At 42.2% G+C, this 18,425-nt stretch overlaps 1 protein-coding gene across 1 annotated transcript in view; it reads right to left on the bottom strand.

Annotated features, from left to right (window-relative positions):
- The window catches only part of EXOC3 (exocyst complex component 3), a 71,612-nt gene extending 57,238 nt beyond the window's left edge, over positions 1-14,374 (bottom strand). The window contains exons 1-2 of the mRNA XM_030205017.1: positions 14,054-14,374; positions 7,010-7,229 (exon numbers count right to left, since the gene is read on the bottom strand). Of these exons, the coding sequence (XP_030060877.1) occupies positions 7,010-7,229; positions 14,054-14,197 (364 nt within the window). The 5' untranslated portion in view covers positions 14,198-14,374. The remainder of the gene's footprint in view (positions 1-7,009; positions 7,230-14,053) is intronic.
- Between the last annotated feature and the right edge of the window lie 4,051 nt (positions 14,375-18,425).

The following is an 18,425-nucleotide window of genomic DNA, read 5'->3' as shown; positions in this document are numbered from 1 at the left end:
GTGTTTTAGCACAAGACCTTCTTCAGGGGTCTAAAAACACAAAAACATAAAAAATAAAAACAAAGTATAATAAAGCATAATATATACAATAAACCAAACGTAAAGTTATTGGCTATATTACAAAAGTGGTCTTCAGGTGCTGCGCTCCTCAGTGCTCTCAAGCTCCCAATTCTACATTCTATATAATAATTCTCACCACCAACGTTCTAAAGTAGCTGCCTGTGTCCGTGGCTCCTGGAGTTGCTGAACTAGGCTCCATAGCCAGGCTGACGTCACTCACAGCTGATTCCCCTGCCTGGGAATCAGCTGTGAGTGTGCCACTCAAACACTCCCTTGGTGCATCACCCAAGCCCCCCCCCCCCCCCCCCCGAAGCACATCAACCCCCTCGCCACCCGCAGCGGCCACTGGTAACGCTGTCCGGCCGCTACTGCTTCTCCTGTTGAGCAGCAGCGGCCGCTACAAAAAGAAAAAAAGCCATAAATGTTTTAAAACCTGAAACGCGGCACCGTAGACAGCCATCAGGCACTGGCTGTCGGCTCTGCAGCCGCTCCTCCTCTCACCTCCATGTCACTGCCCCTGGAGTAAGACCCCGGAGGAGAGCAGCGACGTGAGAGGCGAGAGGAGCTATTTCATTTCTACTGGCCACATTCATTACTGTAATTTTATGCCATATTCTTTTATACATTACTATTCACTTTATAGTAATTTGATGTATTGCATATATTTTATACACTTGTACCTCACAAGTGATGGTGTCTATATCATTCACAATTTCCTTTCATTTATTAATGGTTTCTATTTATTTCATTTTATTGTCTGATTGGTTAATGATATACAGTTATATGCAGTATGTTTTCATTGGTTTTTATTGTGTATATATATATATATATATATATATATATATAATGTTTTATTATATTTTGTTTTTTTATGTTTTTAGACCCCTGAAGAAGGCCTTGTGCCGAAACACGGCCCGTGTTGGGTCTTTATGGTCAGCTTTATTTGGCGAATAAACTCTTTGGACGCTCTTACTCCTTGTTTGCTCTGGTCATTTGGAATTCTCTCCACTTCCACCCTTATTTTGTGCTTACAATTCTCAGTTTACCTGCACACCTGTAATCACAACTACTATCTCAATAACTGATGCACATATATGCATGTTCAATATGATTTTTTTTATCTATATGTTTTTAAATAATTAGTTGATCGTTGTAGATTTCAGTATTTTTCATACATGGATGACTTGTTTTATTTTCTTATTTTATTGATTATGCTTATCGCTCAAGTTTATGATTTGGTTCTTGGTTTTATTTACATCCATTTAACAGTTATTTGCCCCCGACGCAGCCTTATACAGGTGAAACATGGCCATATTGAGTGTTATTACTTGAGCTTTTTGTTTTAATAAACTTTAACACCTTACCATCTGGTTTGTGTGGCTGGTATATACCCCGACTATAGGAGAGTTCCTAACAGTACATCACGTACATAGATATATGAAGAAATGAGGTACATGGGGAGAGAGAGAGAGAGAATGTTGAGAGAGTCTTTGGGAGGCATTTCTCAAATGGAAGGAGCTACCCTGTCTTTTATGGATTTTCTTAGGAGGAGAGAGTTTGAGAAGTTTAAAATATATGGAGGCACAGAAGCAAGGTCTGGGAAAAAATTTCTATAGAAGGAAACAGATCTATGAAACTGCTAGCAAGTGGTCAGTGAGTGTCCTAAGAAAATTGCAAATAAGGTACTTTACAGATTGATACCTCACCCTCTCTAGATTAAGATATTTCCAAATGCCTTAAGTGCTTAATGGAGGCAGTGTGGTCAGGAAGGGACCCTCTGACCCTTTTGGTGGAGGTGCAGTAAAGTGGTGGACTTCTGGAAAAGGGAAGGCAAGGAAATACATATATTATCTGGAGAATTAATAAATAGAAGCACAAGTTTAGCTGTTGGGTTTATTACCATGTATGCTAATTAAAAACAAGAAACATTTGATAAAATGGGGTATAATGGCAGCGAAAAGTACTATAGCAGGACACTGGAAGCAAGCGGAAGGTCCATCAATGCAAGTGTGGAGTGACCGTTTGGAGTTTATTGTCTGGATGAAGAAACTGATATTCGCTTTCAAAGATTGAGTAAAGATGCCACCATACGCTCACTGTTTTGTAGCATCTTTGTCCTTTTTAGCTCCATCAAATGCAGTCTTATAAAATTCACTCGTAACTTTCAGATACTGCACCACTCTTGGACATCTCAGATCTTCAAAATCTTAAAATCCTCCCCCCAATTTTCCCAACAAAAAGGTAGGCAATTCCACCATTAACATGGAAAACATATACCACTTTCAGGGAACTGTCCTAATCGAAATCCCCACTTTCATAAAATGAAAAAAAAGAATGCTGACATGAAAGGCCCTTCAACTCTGAAATTGAGGGTCTCTTTTACTAAACCGCGTAAGAGTCTATGTGCGCCCAACACGTGCCAAAATTAACTTACCGCCTGACTACCATGTGCCTCTTGTGGTAATTTCATTTTTGGCGCGCGGCCGCTACGCACATCTGAAAAATATTTTTGGACACACGTAGCAGAGGTGTGGCAAGTGGCATCTAACGCGCATAGGTTGTTCCTGTGCAAATTCTTTACTGCTAGGTCTATGGCTGGCGGTAAGGTGAGACACCCAAAATGGACACGCAGCAATTTTGATTTTGCGAACATCCATTTTCAGAAAAAAAAAAAGGCATTTATTTGTATGTGCGCTGAAAAATATTTCTGCTTGCGCCCAAAACCCGCACCTACACTACCGCAAGCCACTTTTTACCATGGCTTAGTAAAAGGACCCCTGAAATTCTAAGCCATGCAACAACCCTGAGGAAATGATCAGGATGCAAGTTTACCGAAGTTCCTTCCAAACTAGCACATTAACAAGATACTACAAAATAGGCAATCAAGCTACTATGCTATGCAAAGAAATGTCACTGGCTCCCCACTGAGCAAAGAATTATTCACAAGCTCTTAACACTCACCTTTAAAGCTTTTCGGACAGGATTACCATGATACCTAGCCAATCTTACTATCCAATATTCACTAGTTTGCTTGCTTTGCTCTCTAAGAGGGTCTTTTACTAAGCTGTGGTAGTGTTTTTAGCGCACGCCGATTAGGATGGGTGTCTTCAGCGTCTAGTGCATCCTAATCACTAGCACGCACTAAAAACGCTACTGCGGCTTAGTAAAAGACCCCCTAAATGACTACTGTTTGGCCCTTCCGAATCCCAAACAAGCCATTCTACAATCCACAAGACAACATGCCTCATTTTGCAGCCCCGTTTCATCGGAATTCTCTCCCCTGCGATTTCCAGATCAAACTGTCATTTAAAAATTCAAATCAGCTTTAAAGGCCTGGCTCTCCTGAAGTCTACAATCCTACTTCGGGCTGCCTGCTGCCAACACCATTCGTCTCCTCTAGCTTTTTTATTTCCCAGTATCTATCTCTTCTCTCCTTTATCCTTTCCTACTCCTTTCCTGTTTCCTTTATCTTCTGGATTTGATTGTGACAGAATGATTGACTTCTCTTTCCTGTCTTATTTTGTAGTTCCTTTTCTCCATTTATATATATATATATATATATATATATATATATATATATATATATATATTTTACATCGTAAACCACCTAGGTTTACCTGTTAGTTAAGGTGGTATAGCAAATCTTTTAAAAATAAAATACTTGAATCTTTTGGGAAGCCACTGCTAACCCCTTCTGCAGCCTGTCTTGCAAGATGGACAAAATTTGGGGTCACCGATGCCTGGAACAGTGAAATCCTCCTTTTCGCACACCAAGCCTCAAAAATTCTCCAGACTCTAGCGTAAGCTGCAAAAGTAGAGCATTTCCTGGCCTGCAAGAGAACGGTAATCACTGTGTCTGCATAACTTTTCGCCTCAGAAGTACCCACTCAAGAGCCAAGCTGCAAGACAAAAAGGAAAAAAACGATCATCCATGATGACCGGTCTATGCTGAAGAATGCCTATCCCTTGTGGCATTTTCAGACTCTCCTTTGCCTGTAAGCAAAGAAGTCCACATACTGTGGATGCCTGTGCAATGACAGTAACACTAGAAACTGTCAGAAGACAGCAGGGGACAAAAGACGGGATCCTCATGGAATCTCCAAATGTGCAGGAAAAAAAAAAAAAAAGAGGAAAGCATACCAAAAATGGTGTAAAAAGGAAGGGTCAAAAAATCTTATGTTCTCAAAATTTCCTTTAATAGGTTCAACAAAGAGTAATAGACAAACTTCTCACTCATCTACAAATAATGGTGACACTAAGGATACGACTCAACACGGCCATGTTTTGGCAGTAGTGCCTGTGTCAGGAGTCATATAAGCCAATGGTTATGTCACACAAATTAAGAAGTGAGCTTCCGTAAAAATTCAAACCACAAAAAATGCTGAAGGACATGTCAATGTGTAAACTATGATAATAATTTTCATCTAATTATCTGGATAAACAAATTATGGATGCACAAAATCAGTGGGAAGACAACATGAAAGTGAGATGCAGCCCAAGGCAAACAAAGGAAGGAACCCTAAACAGTGTCAAGGAGACCTACAAAGAAATCTTTAAGTGATGGTAAAAGCCTTGGTGAAAAGTATGTTTTCAGGGCTACCTTCAGTTTCTTAAAGGAAAGTTCTACCCAAAGTTTAAGGAAAACAGGCAGATCTGGCACAATATGAACCTGCAAATGCATAGGAATAGTAAGTAAATGTTGAAGAGAGGTATGTAGAGAATGTGCATGAGCATAAGGGAGAAGAGACCTAAAAAAAAACAAAAACAAAAACTGAGGAAGTCCAGAATGCAAGATCTGATGCATCAGTGTAAATATATTTTAAAGGAGATACTTTATATACTCTACCACTGTTTTTGTTCATAAGTAGAAAGGCTAGCTTTGATCAAAACAAAACTGAATGGATAAGACGCAACCTGGTATCTTTTTTACCCAACATACGAGTGACCTGAAAAGATGATACATTTGATATTTCAAAGCCATATAGGCCCATAAATGATATAGGTTCAAGGTTCATATACCTCACTGGATCTTTACGTGGGCCCACCAAAAGTTATTACAAAATGTACTCTTCTATAGCACCAGTACTTTAAGATGAATTTATCCAGCAAGATGTTGCAAGAATTACTAAAGCCACTTTTCCTCCATAACTGCATTTATTGAGCTTATCAACTTACCATTTCATTAAAAACAAATCCCAATTACCAAACCAGCACCTGTCCAAAATACCTGAGGGTTGGTGTCTCCTTCTTTGGGTTTTTGTCCGGAAGCAAAGATCATCAAGCTGTAGAACAATTATTTTTGGGAGCATATACAGGTGCCAAGTGTTGGGGCTTAATGCAACCTAACAAAAGTGCCACAACACAAAACTTCCAGTGGATGAAGATAGATAACAATACAGATTTCAGCTTTGATCTTCTAGCTTTCAATTTAAAATAATTTATGTTTCAACTGTTCTATTGAAAATACAACAGGCTTAATAATCACAATCTTCCTATATAACCAGTAATTCTCACCCAAGACAACAGTATAACAGATTGGATATATTCACCTACAAACAATTTCTCCCCCCCCCTCCCACAATCCCGTTAGATCTTAACAGATTCCAGCCCTAATACTAAAAAGCCCCCCCCCCATGAGAAACTGTTACAAAAACATAAGCCAACATCAACTTGTCTCAAAAGGTCTTAGCACTTGCAAGATGAAGTTGTCATAGTTCACAGTTTAGAGACAATTTAATAAAGTCGACCTTACATAAGTGTCTGTATAAACATGCAGCCTTTTGCCACATGATCCCAAGAAACTATTAAGCACAGCCTTTACCAACAGGTGTCCCTACTTCCACCCCCCCTAACTCCCTCCCACCTTCCATCCTCCCCTCCCCCTTCTCATATTACTGAATAGGGCACATTACCAACACTAAACTACCCTCTTTAGTGGTTGATCACCAGACTGCGTCCTTTAGGGTTATCTAGATTGTAAGCTCTTTGAGCAGGGACTGTCTTTTTTTTGTGTATGGTGTGCAGCACTGCGTATGCCTTGTAGCGCTATAGAAATGATTAGTAATAGTAGTAGTTAAGATCTGCAAATAAGGCATCCAGATTTGGGTGAACATTTTATTTCATTTAGGTGAAGCCCTCGCCTCCCAAGCTGCCAGAAGATGCACCTGATTTCTCCAATGCCAAAATGCTGGCGGTTCCGAGGAAAACCAGTATTGTAAAACACATTTCCTAGCCACCAAACTCAATTTCTGACACAGAAAACTGGGGTGCCAGCCTAAGGGGGTGAAAGCTCCGGGTTGATCCAGCAGGAACTGGCCCTCCATCCCCTGAATTGTTCTCCCCAGCAGCCCAACTAAAAAGGCTCTCACCTGCGTCCAATTTTTTTTTTACTGCCGGACACGACCAAATCGCGTGATAGAACGCATGGGGAGTTAGGGTGGTGGACTTTGGTCCTGGGGAACTGAGTTCGATTCCCAGCACAGGCAGCTCCTTGTGACTCTGGGCAAGTCACTTAACCCTCCATTGCCCGCCGCATTGAGCCTGCCATGAGTGGGAAAGCGCGGGGTACAAATGTAACAAAAAAAAAAAAAATAAGTCCACATTTGGAGCAGGCTGGGTCTCTCCCACTCCTAATGTGTGCCAATTGAGCCTTGGTCATATAGGCTCACAACACCACCTGATACCCGCATTCCCGCAATCTCTCATCTGTTCTGAGACCTCATATATTTCAGTGTAGCTGCCACATCCCAGGAACCAAACGATACCCCCAGATCCTCTTCCCATCTAGCCTTCACTTCTGTATAAACTCTATTAGGGACATGCTTGATCAGCTGTCTATGAATCCCCGAGACTGAGGGCTGTTTTAAAATAGTTTATAATGGAAAAGAATACTCTTTCCTTCTACTTGTCGCTCATTTAAAATCATGAACAAACATGCCAGTCTGGTTACCTGAAGAGATGTTTTTCAGATTTTCCACAGCAGCTGCCAGCTGGCTGTGATGGACTACAGCATCTTTCACTTCCTTGAGATTTTCTATGGTATTGATGCTCTGCCTCCAGTCTTTGCTCACATCAGCGAGAGATTGCTGGATGTCCTTCACATCATGCAGTGCATTGTGTAGCTGACTCAGTCCAGTGCGGACCCCATCTAATTGGGACTGGATTGCTGCCTAAAAAGGAGTTATTGCTCAGAATGTTAATCCTTTAATAAGCAGATTGTACAAATTACATCTCCAATTTCAACATTTCATTTTTTTTTTAAACCAAAACATGGACTCTGTTCTGCAAAAGGCTTGGACAGACCATAAAAGGGAATGAATTCCCATGCATGTTAAAACACAACACTGGAAAATAATCTTGAAGCGCTATCATTATGGCAATACATTCCCGGGAAAAATGACTGGTCCAGAAATAAGTAATAAAATTGGATGCATATCCTGGTAATTAATAACATTGGACCCCTTTTACTAAAGCTTAGCATGCACTTGGAGATTAGCACGTGCCCCCACCAAAATCAACGTGAGGTGGATTCTAACTTAATTTCCATGGCATGTACATCTAGATCACAAGATTAGGCATTTTCACATTTTCTGATTCTAACAAATTTGATGCCGTGTGTGCAGGAATACATCACAATAGGGCAAAATGCTACTTTGCATAAGATTTTCTACTCCCAAAATATAAAAGGAAAGTGTACTTAGATCAAATCAGATGGTCATCAACTATTCAGACCACTACACAGCACCGAGACAGTCATTACTACGTTGATAACTAAATTTAGGAGAGTGATATGCTACTACAATTTGATACGTCAAGTGCTTTCGATGTAGTAGACCACACAAGACTAACTACCCTAATAGTCAACATGGGAATTAGCGGTGCAGTGGCAGACTGGTTTAACAGTTTTCTAAGGTCCACATCATACCTAGTAAAAATGTACAACCAACTATTGGCCCCTTGGACCCCTGAATGTGGGGTACCACAAGGCTCATCATTATCACCAATACTATTCAACATAATGACAGTCCCACTTAGGAAAACATTGTAAAAAAAATGGGCTTCAATCCATTTACATATGCTGCTGTCACCACCTATACACCTTTAACAAACAATATAACGGCGATATCAACCAAGGACTGGACCTCATGGAAACCTGGGCCACCATTTTCAAACTCAAACTAAACAGAGACAAAACCAAATTCCTAGTTCTATCTAATTCGCACAATCCCATCTCTGACCAACACTCCACAACTGACCAAAATACATACCCAATCGAATCTCAAATGAAAATACTAGGAGTCATCCTTGACAAATATCACTTGAAAATCACATATCTGCAATCACAACAAAGTGTTTCAGAACGCTCTGGAAACTGAGAAAGATTAGAGACAACTTTCCCAGACAATCCTTCCAACTAATAACACAATGGATAATGTCACAAATAGACTATTGCAATGCAGCCAGCATATTTTGGATGCAAAGAAAATATACTAAAATATTTGTACACTGTGCAGAACACAGAAGCAAGACTAATGTTCAAAAAGTCAAAATATGAAAGAGCAACCCCACTACTTATTATGTTACACTGGTTCCCAATCAAGGCCAGATTTATTTATTTATTTAGAATTTGCTCACACCTTTTTCAGTAGTAGCTCAAGGTGAGTTACATTCAGGTACTCTGGATATTTCTCTGTCCCAGGAGGTTTGTACCTGAGGCAATAGAAGGTTAAGTGACTTGCCCAAGATCACAAGGAGCAGCAGTGGGATTTGAACCGGCCACCTCTGGATTGCAAGACTGGTGCTCTAACCACTAGGCCACTCCTCCACTCTGATTGTTCTTTAAAGCTGGCACGTTTATTTTCAAAATCTTGTTCAGAATGTCACCTGACTAAATGTTAGACTTGATTGAATTATCTCCTTAGAAATGCAAGTCCAAAAACCAGAAGAAACTTACTACTCCACCTACCCAACCGCAAAAACATAACTTACAAATCCATATATACGGCTGGATTCAGTTACCTAGGGTTCAAATGGTGGAAATCAATTCCCCAGGCCACAAGAAGGATTACTAATTATCTTCAGAAAATATCTAAAAACATATCTTTTCAAGAAATTCTATGGATAAACACATAGACATAACGACCTATAACCTTTGCTACGGAAAACTGAAACCACAAAACAACACTAACCTCTCATACCCACAAATTACAAGCCATACTATTCATGGCACAAAATATCTGCTACTGTAATTGTAACTGTGTAAGAATAATGTAACCCTTCTTAACTACCAACAATAATGTAACTGCTCTTAACTACCAATTGTAAGCCACATTGAACCGAAACTTGTTTTGGATAATTGTGGGATATAAGAATGCATAAATAAAATAAATAAAATACTCACATCATGTTAAAGAGGTTTATACACGGAATGACAGGTGGCAACTGTCCAAGTGCTAAGTAGGTGCTAGTATGACTGTACACTAAGCTGAAGATACATTAAGTGCTAAGAAAATGATATCCATGTTGACTTGTAAACAGGATAGATGGAAGAAACCTTGACTAACCAGCAGAAATTCCTTCTCTTATTAAAGCACTATTATTTCTTGTTCAAAGTGCTTCTGAATTATCAGAGTGAGCAGCAAGTATAAACTCTTAATACAATTAATTTAGATACCGGAGAACCAATTCAAACTTTCATCCTGAAGCATATTTAGAATCTATTCACTGAATTTCCAATGACTGGAAGATGTAATGGGGCAATCTGACAAATTGAAGAGTAGCAAATCACCAGGACTGGATGGTATACATCCCAAAGTACTGACAGAATGAAAAGAACTTGCAGAACGTTTGTTAGTAATATGTAATTTATCTTTAAAATCAAGCATGGCACCAGAAAATTGGAGGGTAGCCAATGTAACGCCGATGTTTAAAAAGGGTTCCAGAGTTGATCCGGCAAATTACACACCGCTGAGCCTGACATCGGTGCTAGGCAAAATGGTAGAGACTATATTATAAGGAACAAAATTACAGAGCATGCACATAAGCATGGATTAATGAGACAAAGCCAACATGGATTTAGTGATGGGAAATCTTGCCTCACCAATCTACTACATTTCTTTGAAGGGGTGAACAAACATGGGGATAAAGGTGAGCAGGTCGAAATTGTATATATGGATTTTCAAAAGGCATTTAACAAAGTACCTCATGAAAGATTCCAGAGGAAATCTGAAAGTCATGGGACACAACGTAGTGTTCTATTGTGGATTAAAAACCGATTAAAGGACAGAAAACAGAGAGTAGGGTTAAATGGTCAGTTTTCTCAATGGAGAAGGGTAGTGGGGTTCTGCAGGGGTCTGTGTTGGGATCGCTGCTTTTTAACATATTTATAAATGATCTAGATATGGGAATAACTACTGAGGTAATTAAATTTGCTGACAACACAACATTATTCAAAGTTGTTAAATCGCAAGAGGATTGTGAAAAATTGCAAGACGACCATACGAGACTGGGAGACTGGGTATCCAAATGGCACATGATGTTTAATGTGAGCAAGTGCAAACTGATGCATGTGGGAAAGAGGAACCCAAACTATAGCTATGTGATCCAAGGATCCGCGTTACGAACCACTGACCAGAAAGAAGATCTAGGAGTCATCGTTGATGATACTTTGAAACCCTCTGCTCAATGTGCTGCGGCGGCAAAGCAAATAAAATGTTAGGTATTATTAGGAAAGGAATGGAAAATAAAAATGATGATGATATAATGTCTTCGTATCGCTCCATAGTGTGACTGCAACTTGAATACTTTGTGCAATTCTGGTCATTGCATCTCAAAAAAAGATTATAATGGAATTAGAAAAGGTACAGCGAAGGGTGACAAAGATGATAAAGGGGATGGGACGACTTCCTTATGAGGAAAGGCTGAAATGGCTAGGGCTCTTCAGCTTGGAGAAAAGACGGCTGAGGGGAGATATGATAGAGGTCTATAAAATAATGAGTGGAGTGGAACGGGTAGAAGTGAATCACTTGTTTACTCTTATCAAAAATACTAGGACTAGGGGGCATGCAATGAAGCTACAAAGTAGTAAATTTAAAACAAATTGGAGAAAATATTTCTCCACTCGTGTAATTAAACTCTGGAATTTGTTGCCAGAGAATGTGGTAAAAACAGTTAGCTTAGTGGGGTTTAAAAGAGGTTTGGATATCTTCCTAAAAGAAAAGTCCATAAGCCATTATTAAAATGCACTTGGGAAAATCCACTTCTTATTTCTAGGATAAGCAGCATAAAATGTATTGTACTGTTTTGGGACCTTGCCAGGTACTTGCGACCTGGATTGCCCACTTTTGGAAACTGGGTTGGACCTTTGGTCTGTCCCAGTATGGCAACACTTATGTACTTATGACTTGCTGATTTATAAAAAGTAATAAACTAACTATTAGATGTTTAAAAAAATTACACACAAAAAGAATGTTGTACACACACACACACACACACACACACACACACACACACACACATAACATTAGAATTCTATGTTTAAAATACTTCGTAGAATATCTGAGTCTTGACTTGGAGCAAGTTACCAGCATATCACTAGGCTGATGTAAGAGTAAGAACTATCACATACATGAGCACTATTTTATGTTAAAGGTTTGGAGAGTGCATAGTCTGTGCTGTAACCAATGTATGCCCAAAGCAACAAGTTTTGATCAAAAAGGGAAAAGGTTTGACTAAATAGCTCTGATTCAACTCTTTAGGTCTGCTGATTTTAGTAAAAATGTCCAATCTGAAACGAAAGTAATAAAGAAGGTTCTCTTATTTGTTTTATTTAGATTAATGAATCTTAGCTACCACTGAAAAAACTGTATATTCAGATGCAGTAAGTATTTCACTTTCCCCAGAGGTTTTACAATTTGTTTGTACCTGAGGTAAGGGAGGGGATAAGTGATTTGCCCAAGGTCACAAGAAACAGCAGTGGAAGCAGGGTTTTCAGCCCCTCCTCTAATCAACAGCCTACCTCTCCTCTCTGAATATGAAAGCAGGTAACTGGAAATATTTCCTTAATATTATAAGAGGTTAGCAGTCAGCACCTCAAGGGACTGGAGGATGGCGGGAGGCGGAGCAGTGTTAGGAAATGAAGAAGATCAACACAGGAAGGGAGGGGGGCCCGGCACTGCTAAAGTTTAACTTTTTATTTTCAGTTTTTAATTTAGTGAAGGGCGGAAGCGTGGAACAACGGCGATCTGGGGGGGGGGGGGCCAAGGCCGTCCATACAGGACGCTTCTGACGAGCGCCTTTGCCCCCTCCCGATCCTTTTTTAAGGTATGTTTATTTTTTTAGTAATGCAGGGGAAAGCGGGGAGCCAGTGTTTGTGGTGTTTTTATTTTTTTTTCTCACTTTTCATGTTTAAATGTCAGCTTTGATTTTTCTGGTACAGGGGGCAACGGGGAGATGACAGCTCAGGCCTTTACGACTGGTCTGACCACACGTTAAATATGTTGCGGAAAATGATTCGGTGTAATCGTCGGTATTGTTAGTGCATCCCGAATCGCCCACATTACAATGGTAGTTACTCCGTTTTCGTTAGCTGCTTGCTTCGTTGGAAAAAGGCCTTTAATGCATGCAACGGTTGGGAATTTCGTTCGTTAAAGGGTTATTAGAGGGTCGTTAAGGTTTAGTGCATCTAGCCCTAAGTCCCCGATGATCAATGGTAAATGCATGCGCTAGAGCCCACTAGTGCCTGCATTTACCAGCTCAGAAATGATCAGAGGAGTATGGCATGGCAAACAGCGCCCGCCCCAGGGAATACCGCTGAGCACATTTAAATATTTAAATGAACTCTGCGATATTCCACCCGTATGATCAGAGCACAGCACTCTGATCGTACGGGCAGAATAGCGCCTTCACCCTACACCAGCTTGGAGCTGGTGTTTGCTTAAAATGCCTCTCTTCTCCCCCCCCCCCCCCCCAAGCCAGGCAGCCCAAGTTGCCACCGTCAGCTCTGGGAGTCCAGTGGACACCCGCACCCCAACCCCCCCCCCCCCCCCGACAAGTTTCCCTAGTGGCCTTCTCCCCCCCTCCGACCCCCCCCCCCAACACAAGGGCACAGGGGGACTGGAGGTCCAGTGGAACTAGCCCCCCTCCCAACCACCACCTCATGCCAAAAAAATGTCCCTGCTGGCCTTGTGGGCAACCTGTCCCGGTGGCCCCATGCATGCATACACGGGGGCTGTGGGGGCTGGGAACCTCCTCTTTGACAGGTTCGGCCTTTTACTCTTTTTTTTTTTTTTTTGACAGCCCAGACTTATCAAACAACTTCTGCAGGAAGAGGAATGTGCCTTAGTGGCACACTCTTCCCGCAGAAGTCCCCTGATGATCAAAACTAATAGCATGAATACATTTGCATGCTATTAGTTTAGATCATGACAGCTTTAATACCCCCCTCCCCGCACTGTTCCGACGCACATTTTCCAGAGCTGTGGGGACCTCAGGTTCATATCCCACTGCAGCTCATTGTAATCTTGGGCAAATCACGTAACTATTCATAGCTTCAGGTACAAGCTGGGATTTTAAGTCCCTTTGGGGCAGGATGATACCTCCTGTACCTGAATAATGTATCACTCGCTTTGAACTACTGAAAAAAAATGTACTTTAAGTGCAAAAATCATATCAAAGCCAAAAGAAATTGCTGACCGCCTAGGCCCTAACCCATTTCCCTAGAAGACTGTAAGGCAGCGCGCCCACCCGTCTTATTCCCATTTCTTTACTAGCAGGTGGCCGCACCAGCAGCACTAACGTCACGAACAGCAGAGCTCGCGGGCCAGATGCTGGGTCCCTGGGTCTCGTGACAGCTCAGCTCTAGTAATTGTTTATATCGTCATGTGCAAAATGCACCCAAGCTCCGGACCAGTACCACCGTGACCGTCCTGTACTGCTGGCTCCAACGGGGTTTCGGAAAGGAGGCGGTGCACGCGCATCTTCAGGACTATATTACCTTCAACCGGGCCTCGACAGATGCTTTCTTGCGGGCCTCGCGCCGTCGGTACTGTTCCACCTTGTCCAGCTGGTCCGGGCGCTGCAGCATCCCAGCCACGCGTTGCACGGCCGTGCCCAGCGCCTCGCGTTCCGTCTCCTGCATGGTGCCCGCCGCCGAGGGCCGGGGGGTGGAGAAGGGAAAGGCGAGCGCGCAAATCTCGTGCTTTGTTTAAACGGAAATAAACAGTCAACGCTGGGAATTAATATCTCCTTCTCAGACGCACCGACAGCAGTAGTCAGTACAGATCGCGCCCTCCTCCTCCTCCTCCTCCTCCCCCCTCCCAGTCAGAAGAAACCCTACGATCGCTGGAGCGTCAGTTCCGGGGGCTCTTCTTCTGCATACGGCGCGTCGCTAGGAACAAACTAATTCGTCCTACCGGCCGGGACGGATTGGTAAGGAAAGAGGAGGATCCCGATTCCCGGGAGGATAATCCTCAGCGTTAAATACATCAGCTCATAGGAGCTGCCTCTGTCCCAGGGTGCTTGAGCAATGAGCACCCCAAATATTGAGAAAATTCCTTGTAGGTGTCCAGGGAGGGGTTATTTCCACTGGGCTTAACACCCCAATAATTTGGAAAAGTTAGTTGGCTCCTATACATCAGCTGTCTTCTTCTAAAAACATTCATTTTGGAGGGTATATGTAAAATGTCCACATGTCAACGACTGGGCAAAGAAAACAAATGAACTTTTAAAGGTTTTTAAATCGAATCCGGGAGGATCCCGAGGATCCTGCTGTATCCGTCTTTTACCTTTTGCCCTACCAGCCGGGTTTGGATGAGGACTCGGGCCTAGATGCACTAAACGTTTTTCATGTTAAATGAGCCCTCAGGGAAGAATTTCCTATCCTTTCCATGCAGTAAAGCCTATTTTCCGACGACAGTAGCAGCTAACGAAAACTGAATGCTGATGAGCAATTCTTCTACAAATCCCATTGAAATGACATGCACTAACCTTTTCCGATTCGTTTAACGCAGGAGAACACCGTGAAATCTAACGAGAGTCTGTACCTCTCGTTAGGGCTGTCTGTCTGCTAGAAGTTAACAACATCCAATAAAAAAAATAACTGGGGGGGGGGGCGAAAACGCGTCAGGGGCGTCCTTTATTGACACCCCAGGTCGCCACTGCTCCCCTCTCCCTCAGCACCAAAAAAAAAAAAAAAAAAAAAAAGGATCGGGAGGGGGCAAAAGCACTCGGAGCCACATTATGTGAAGGGCAGGCAGGTGGTGTTTTTTTTTTAATGACAACTATGCTAGCTGCTTCTGCTGGTGGTCTTCTTTACATTACGAGCTGCGGGTCCACCTCGGCAGAGTGCTGTATTCTGATGAAGCGTTGTCTAATAGTGCTTTTTGGCTACTGCTGTTTAAAACCGTATGATGTAGTTCCCAATTTGTGCGTTAATCAATGGTGAAGCCTGTGTCAGACACGCACAAAATGTTCGAACAAAAGTGCCATTGTATATCTGCCTCTGTTGTTCAGCACATAAGTATTAGCCACATAAAAGTTTCTTGCACGTAAAGTTTTTTTTTTACAAGGTTGTATTTGTGCACAGAATAGACGCAGCTGTATGCTGGTGGTTTCATTTTTGTCAGACTCGCGCGAGAGACTCCCATTTGTCTTAAAAGTTGCAGGCACTTGTGGTCATTGAAATAAAAAAGACAAAACTTATTTAAACTCCAAAAACTACTAAATACTCTTCACTAATCCTCCTACGCTGCCCAGGACATGGCAAAAAATTTCTAGTGTACAGTGCACATTAGTCGATTCGTCACTTTCTTGCTATGCACTTAATCAGGGCTGATCTTAGCAAGCGTGGGCCCCCATCCTAGCCCTGCCCCAGTGGCATAGGGCGGGGGGGGGGCGGTCCGCCCCGGGTGCACGCCGCTGGGGGGTGTAGGCTCCGCGCTGGTGCACTGCCCTCTCTGCCCCGGAACAGGTTTCTTCCTGTTCCGGGACAGAGAGAGCAGTGAACCAGAGCGGAGCTGACACACCCCAGCAACGTGCAGTCGGGATGGATCGGCCCTCCCGCCCGTCCCTCGCCGCAGGTATGCGCTCTGGGGTGGGGGGTGCGCTCCAGTTGGAGGAGGGTGCGCAGTGGCGACCCGCCCCGGGTGTCAGCTCCCCTCGCTACGGCTCTGCCCTGCCCCCACCCTAGCTCCACCCCATTGATAAGATTATTCAGTTTTTAGAAAATTTGATATAGTAGTCAATGTAAAATTAAATGTTTACCCAGCAGCATAAAAGACAAAAATAATATAGATAAATGCAATAAAATAAAAATGAAATGAAAAGATATACAATAAAATAAAGTGATGTGTAAAATATAATGTACAATAAAAAACATATAGACCACCAAGGTATTAAAATTGTTTTAAAATATATACCACAACTCTCTGACTCAAGAAGATTCCTTCTGTCACTCTGTCTCTGCAGCTGGAAGCTCAAGCTGGACTGAAATTCTCTCTGCCCATCCCACGCGGCCCGCCCTTGAAGAAGGAAGTTGTTGCGAGAGTGGGCCACATCATCAGTGGCAGACCAGGACTGTCTGTCACTCAGGAGGACCGAGCAGGTCTTAGTGCGAGGCCCTATGCGGCCGCCTCGGCTAAGACCGGCCCTGTACTTAATGGTCTCATTACAATACATTTTAATCTAGTGTGCACTAACACTGGCATTCAACCCCTTTCTGCATTGTGGGGGTCTTTTACTAAAGCTTTGGTTGAGTTACCTGCAACAGGGCCCATAGGAATAAGATGGGCCCTGATGCAGATAAACTTCAGCTAAGCTTTAGTAAAAGACCTCCCCGTGTGACCAATAAGAGGAAGTTACTACTGAGTCTGTTAAAGGCACATTAGAAAACCCTGCACTCAGCTTCCGGTCTTCTGTGTACTTCTTTGCATTGAACTGATAATATTTTCATTGCCATGGGATTTAAATCATATCGGTATTGATGGAAATGTGTTGAATTGTTTTAAGGGTTTTTTAGCATTAAGATCATATAGGGCGAAGAATAATGGAGTTCTGTCTGAGAGTTGGAGTAATCCTTGTGGTATCTCCCAGGGTTCTCCACTATCACCCACCGTATTTAAATTTTTTTTTGCATTCTTGGGTTTAATACTAATGAATATGGGTTACATCACACATAGGGGCCCTTCTACAAAGGTGCGCTGAAAAATGGCCTGCGCTGGTGTAAACATGTGTATTGGATGTGCACAGGTCCATTTTTCAGCGTACTTGCAAAAGCCTTTTTTTGACAAAAATGGACATGCGGCAAAATAAAAATCAGCACGCGTCCATTTTGGGCCTGAGACCTTACCACCACCCATTGACTCTTTTTGGTAGGTTTGTTTCTCCTTGAAATCTCAAGAATTTGACTTAACCCTCTTGCATGTAAACCATTTTGAACCTGGAGGTATTAGGCGGTATAGAAGTACAAAGTGTACGTATGTATGTATTAAATGAGCTGTGTGTTGTGCATAAAGCCTAGTACACTTTATTACATCATCTCCCCTACATCATATTAGTCAATCTTGGCTGTATTCTTGATGTTGTATATGTGATACCCCCCTCCCCCCAGAAAGTGCCTCTGCTGTAGGTAGAAGCAGAAGCGGCCCAAGGTGGTCTGCTGCCTGAGGCGAAGGATGAGATTGTGCCCCACCACCTCTAGCTCCTTCTCAAAACCACAATCAGGGAGTAAGGGTTTTGGGAGTCATAGAGAACAAGCAATTAAGTTTATTATGAAATCATGAAACTACATATCAGTCATATATTTATATATTACAGTATATGCACATAAAGCCACAGTCAAACAGCCTGATGCATCAAATCACACACAATTTTGAAAAATGTCCAGTCCATTCTACCAGGGTTGGGCCTTCTGCTGCTGGCGGGTGCCACAGCTAGCTGGGGGATCGGGGGTGCGGGAGTGTCTTCTATTAAGGAGATGAGGTTCAGGGGGTCTTTTCCACCTGGAAAAGATAGACTGCTTCAGATTCCTATGTGGAACCTATATACCAATAGAATCCCTCATCTCTTTTATATAAGGAAAAAAAGGCCATCACTTAGTAAAAATTAATAATAATAATAGACTGCAAACTAGCAACAAATATGTAGGCATAAAATGAAATAGAAAACAAAAATAAGAGTGGATGCAGCAGAACCTCAAACAAGGAGAAACGGAGAAGCATTTGCCATCGGGCAAAACCTGAAGAAAATTCAAACTCAATATACATTTAACAAACAAGTCATACAACAGTAGCACCAATGCTACTATACAAACAGCAAGAACTGTACTTATTACTCCTGGGGGAATTTAGCACAAACTGAAAATTTCTGCA

The sequence above is a fragment of the Microcaecilia unicolor genome, chromosome 1 (genome assembly GCF_901765095.1).
Source record: "Microcaecilia unicolor chromosome 1, aMicUni1.1, whole genome shotgun sequence".
NCBI classification, from domain to species: domain Eukaryota; kingdom Metazoa; phylum Chordata; class Amphibia; order Gymnophiona; family Siphonopidae; genus Microcaecilia; species Microcaecilia unicolor.
This window is presented reverse-complemented; position numbering and strand designations above follow the sequence as displayed.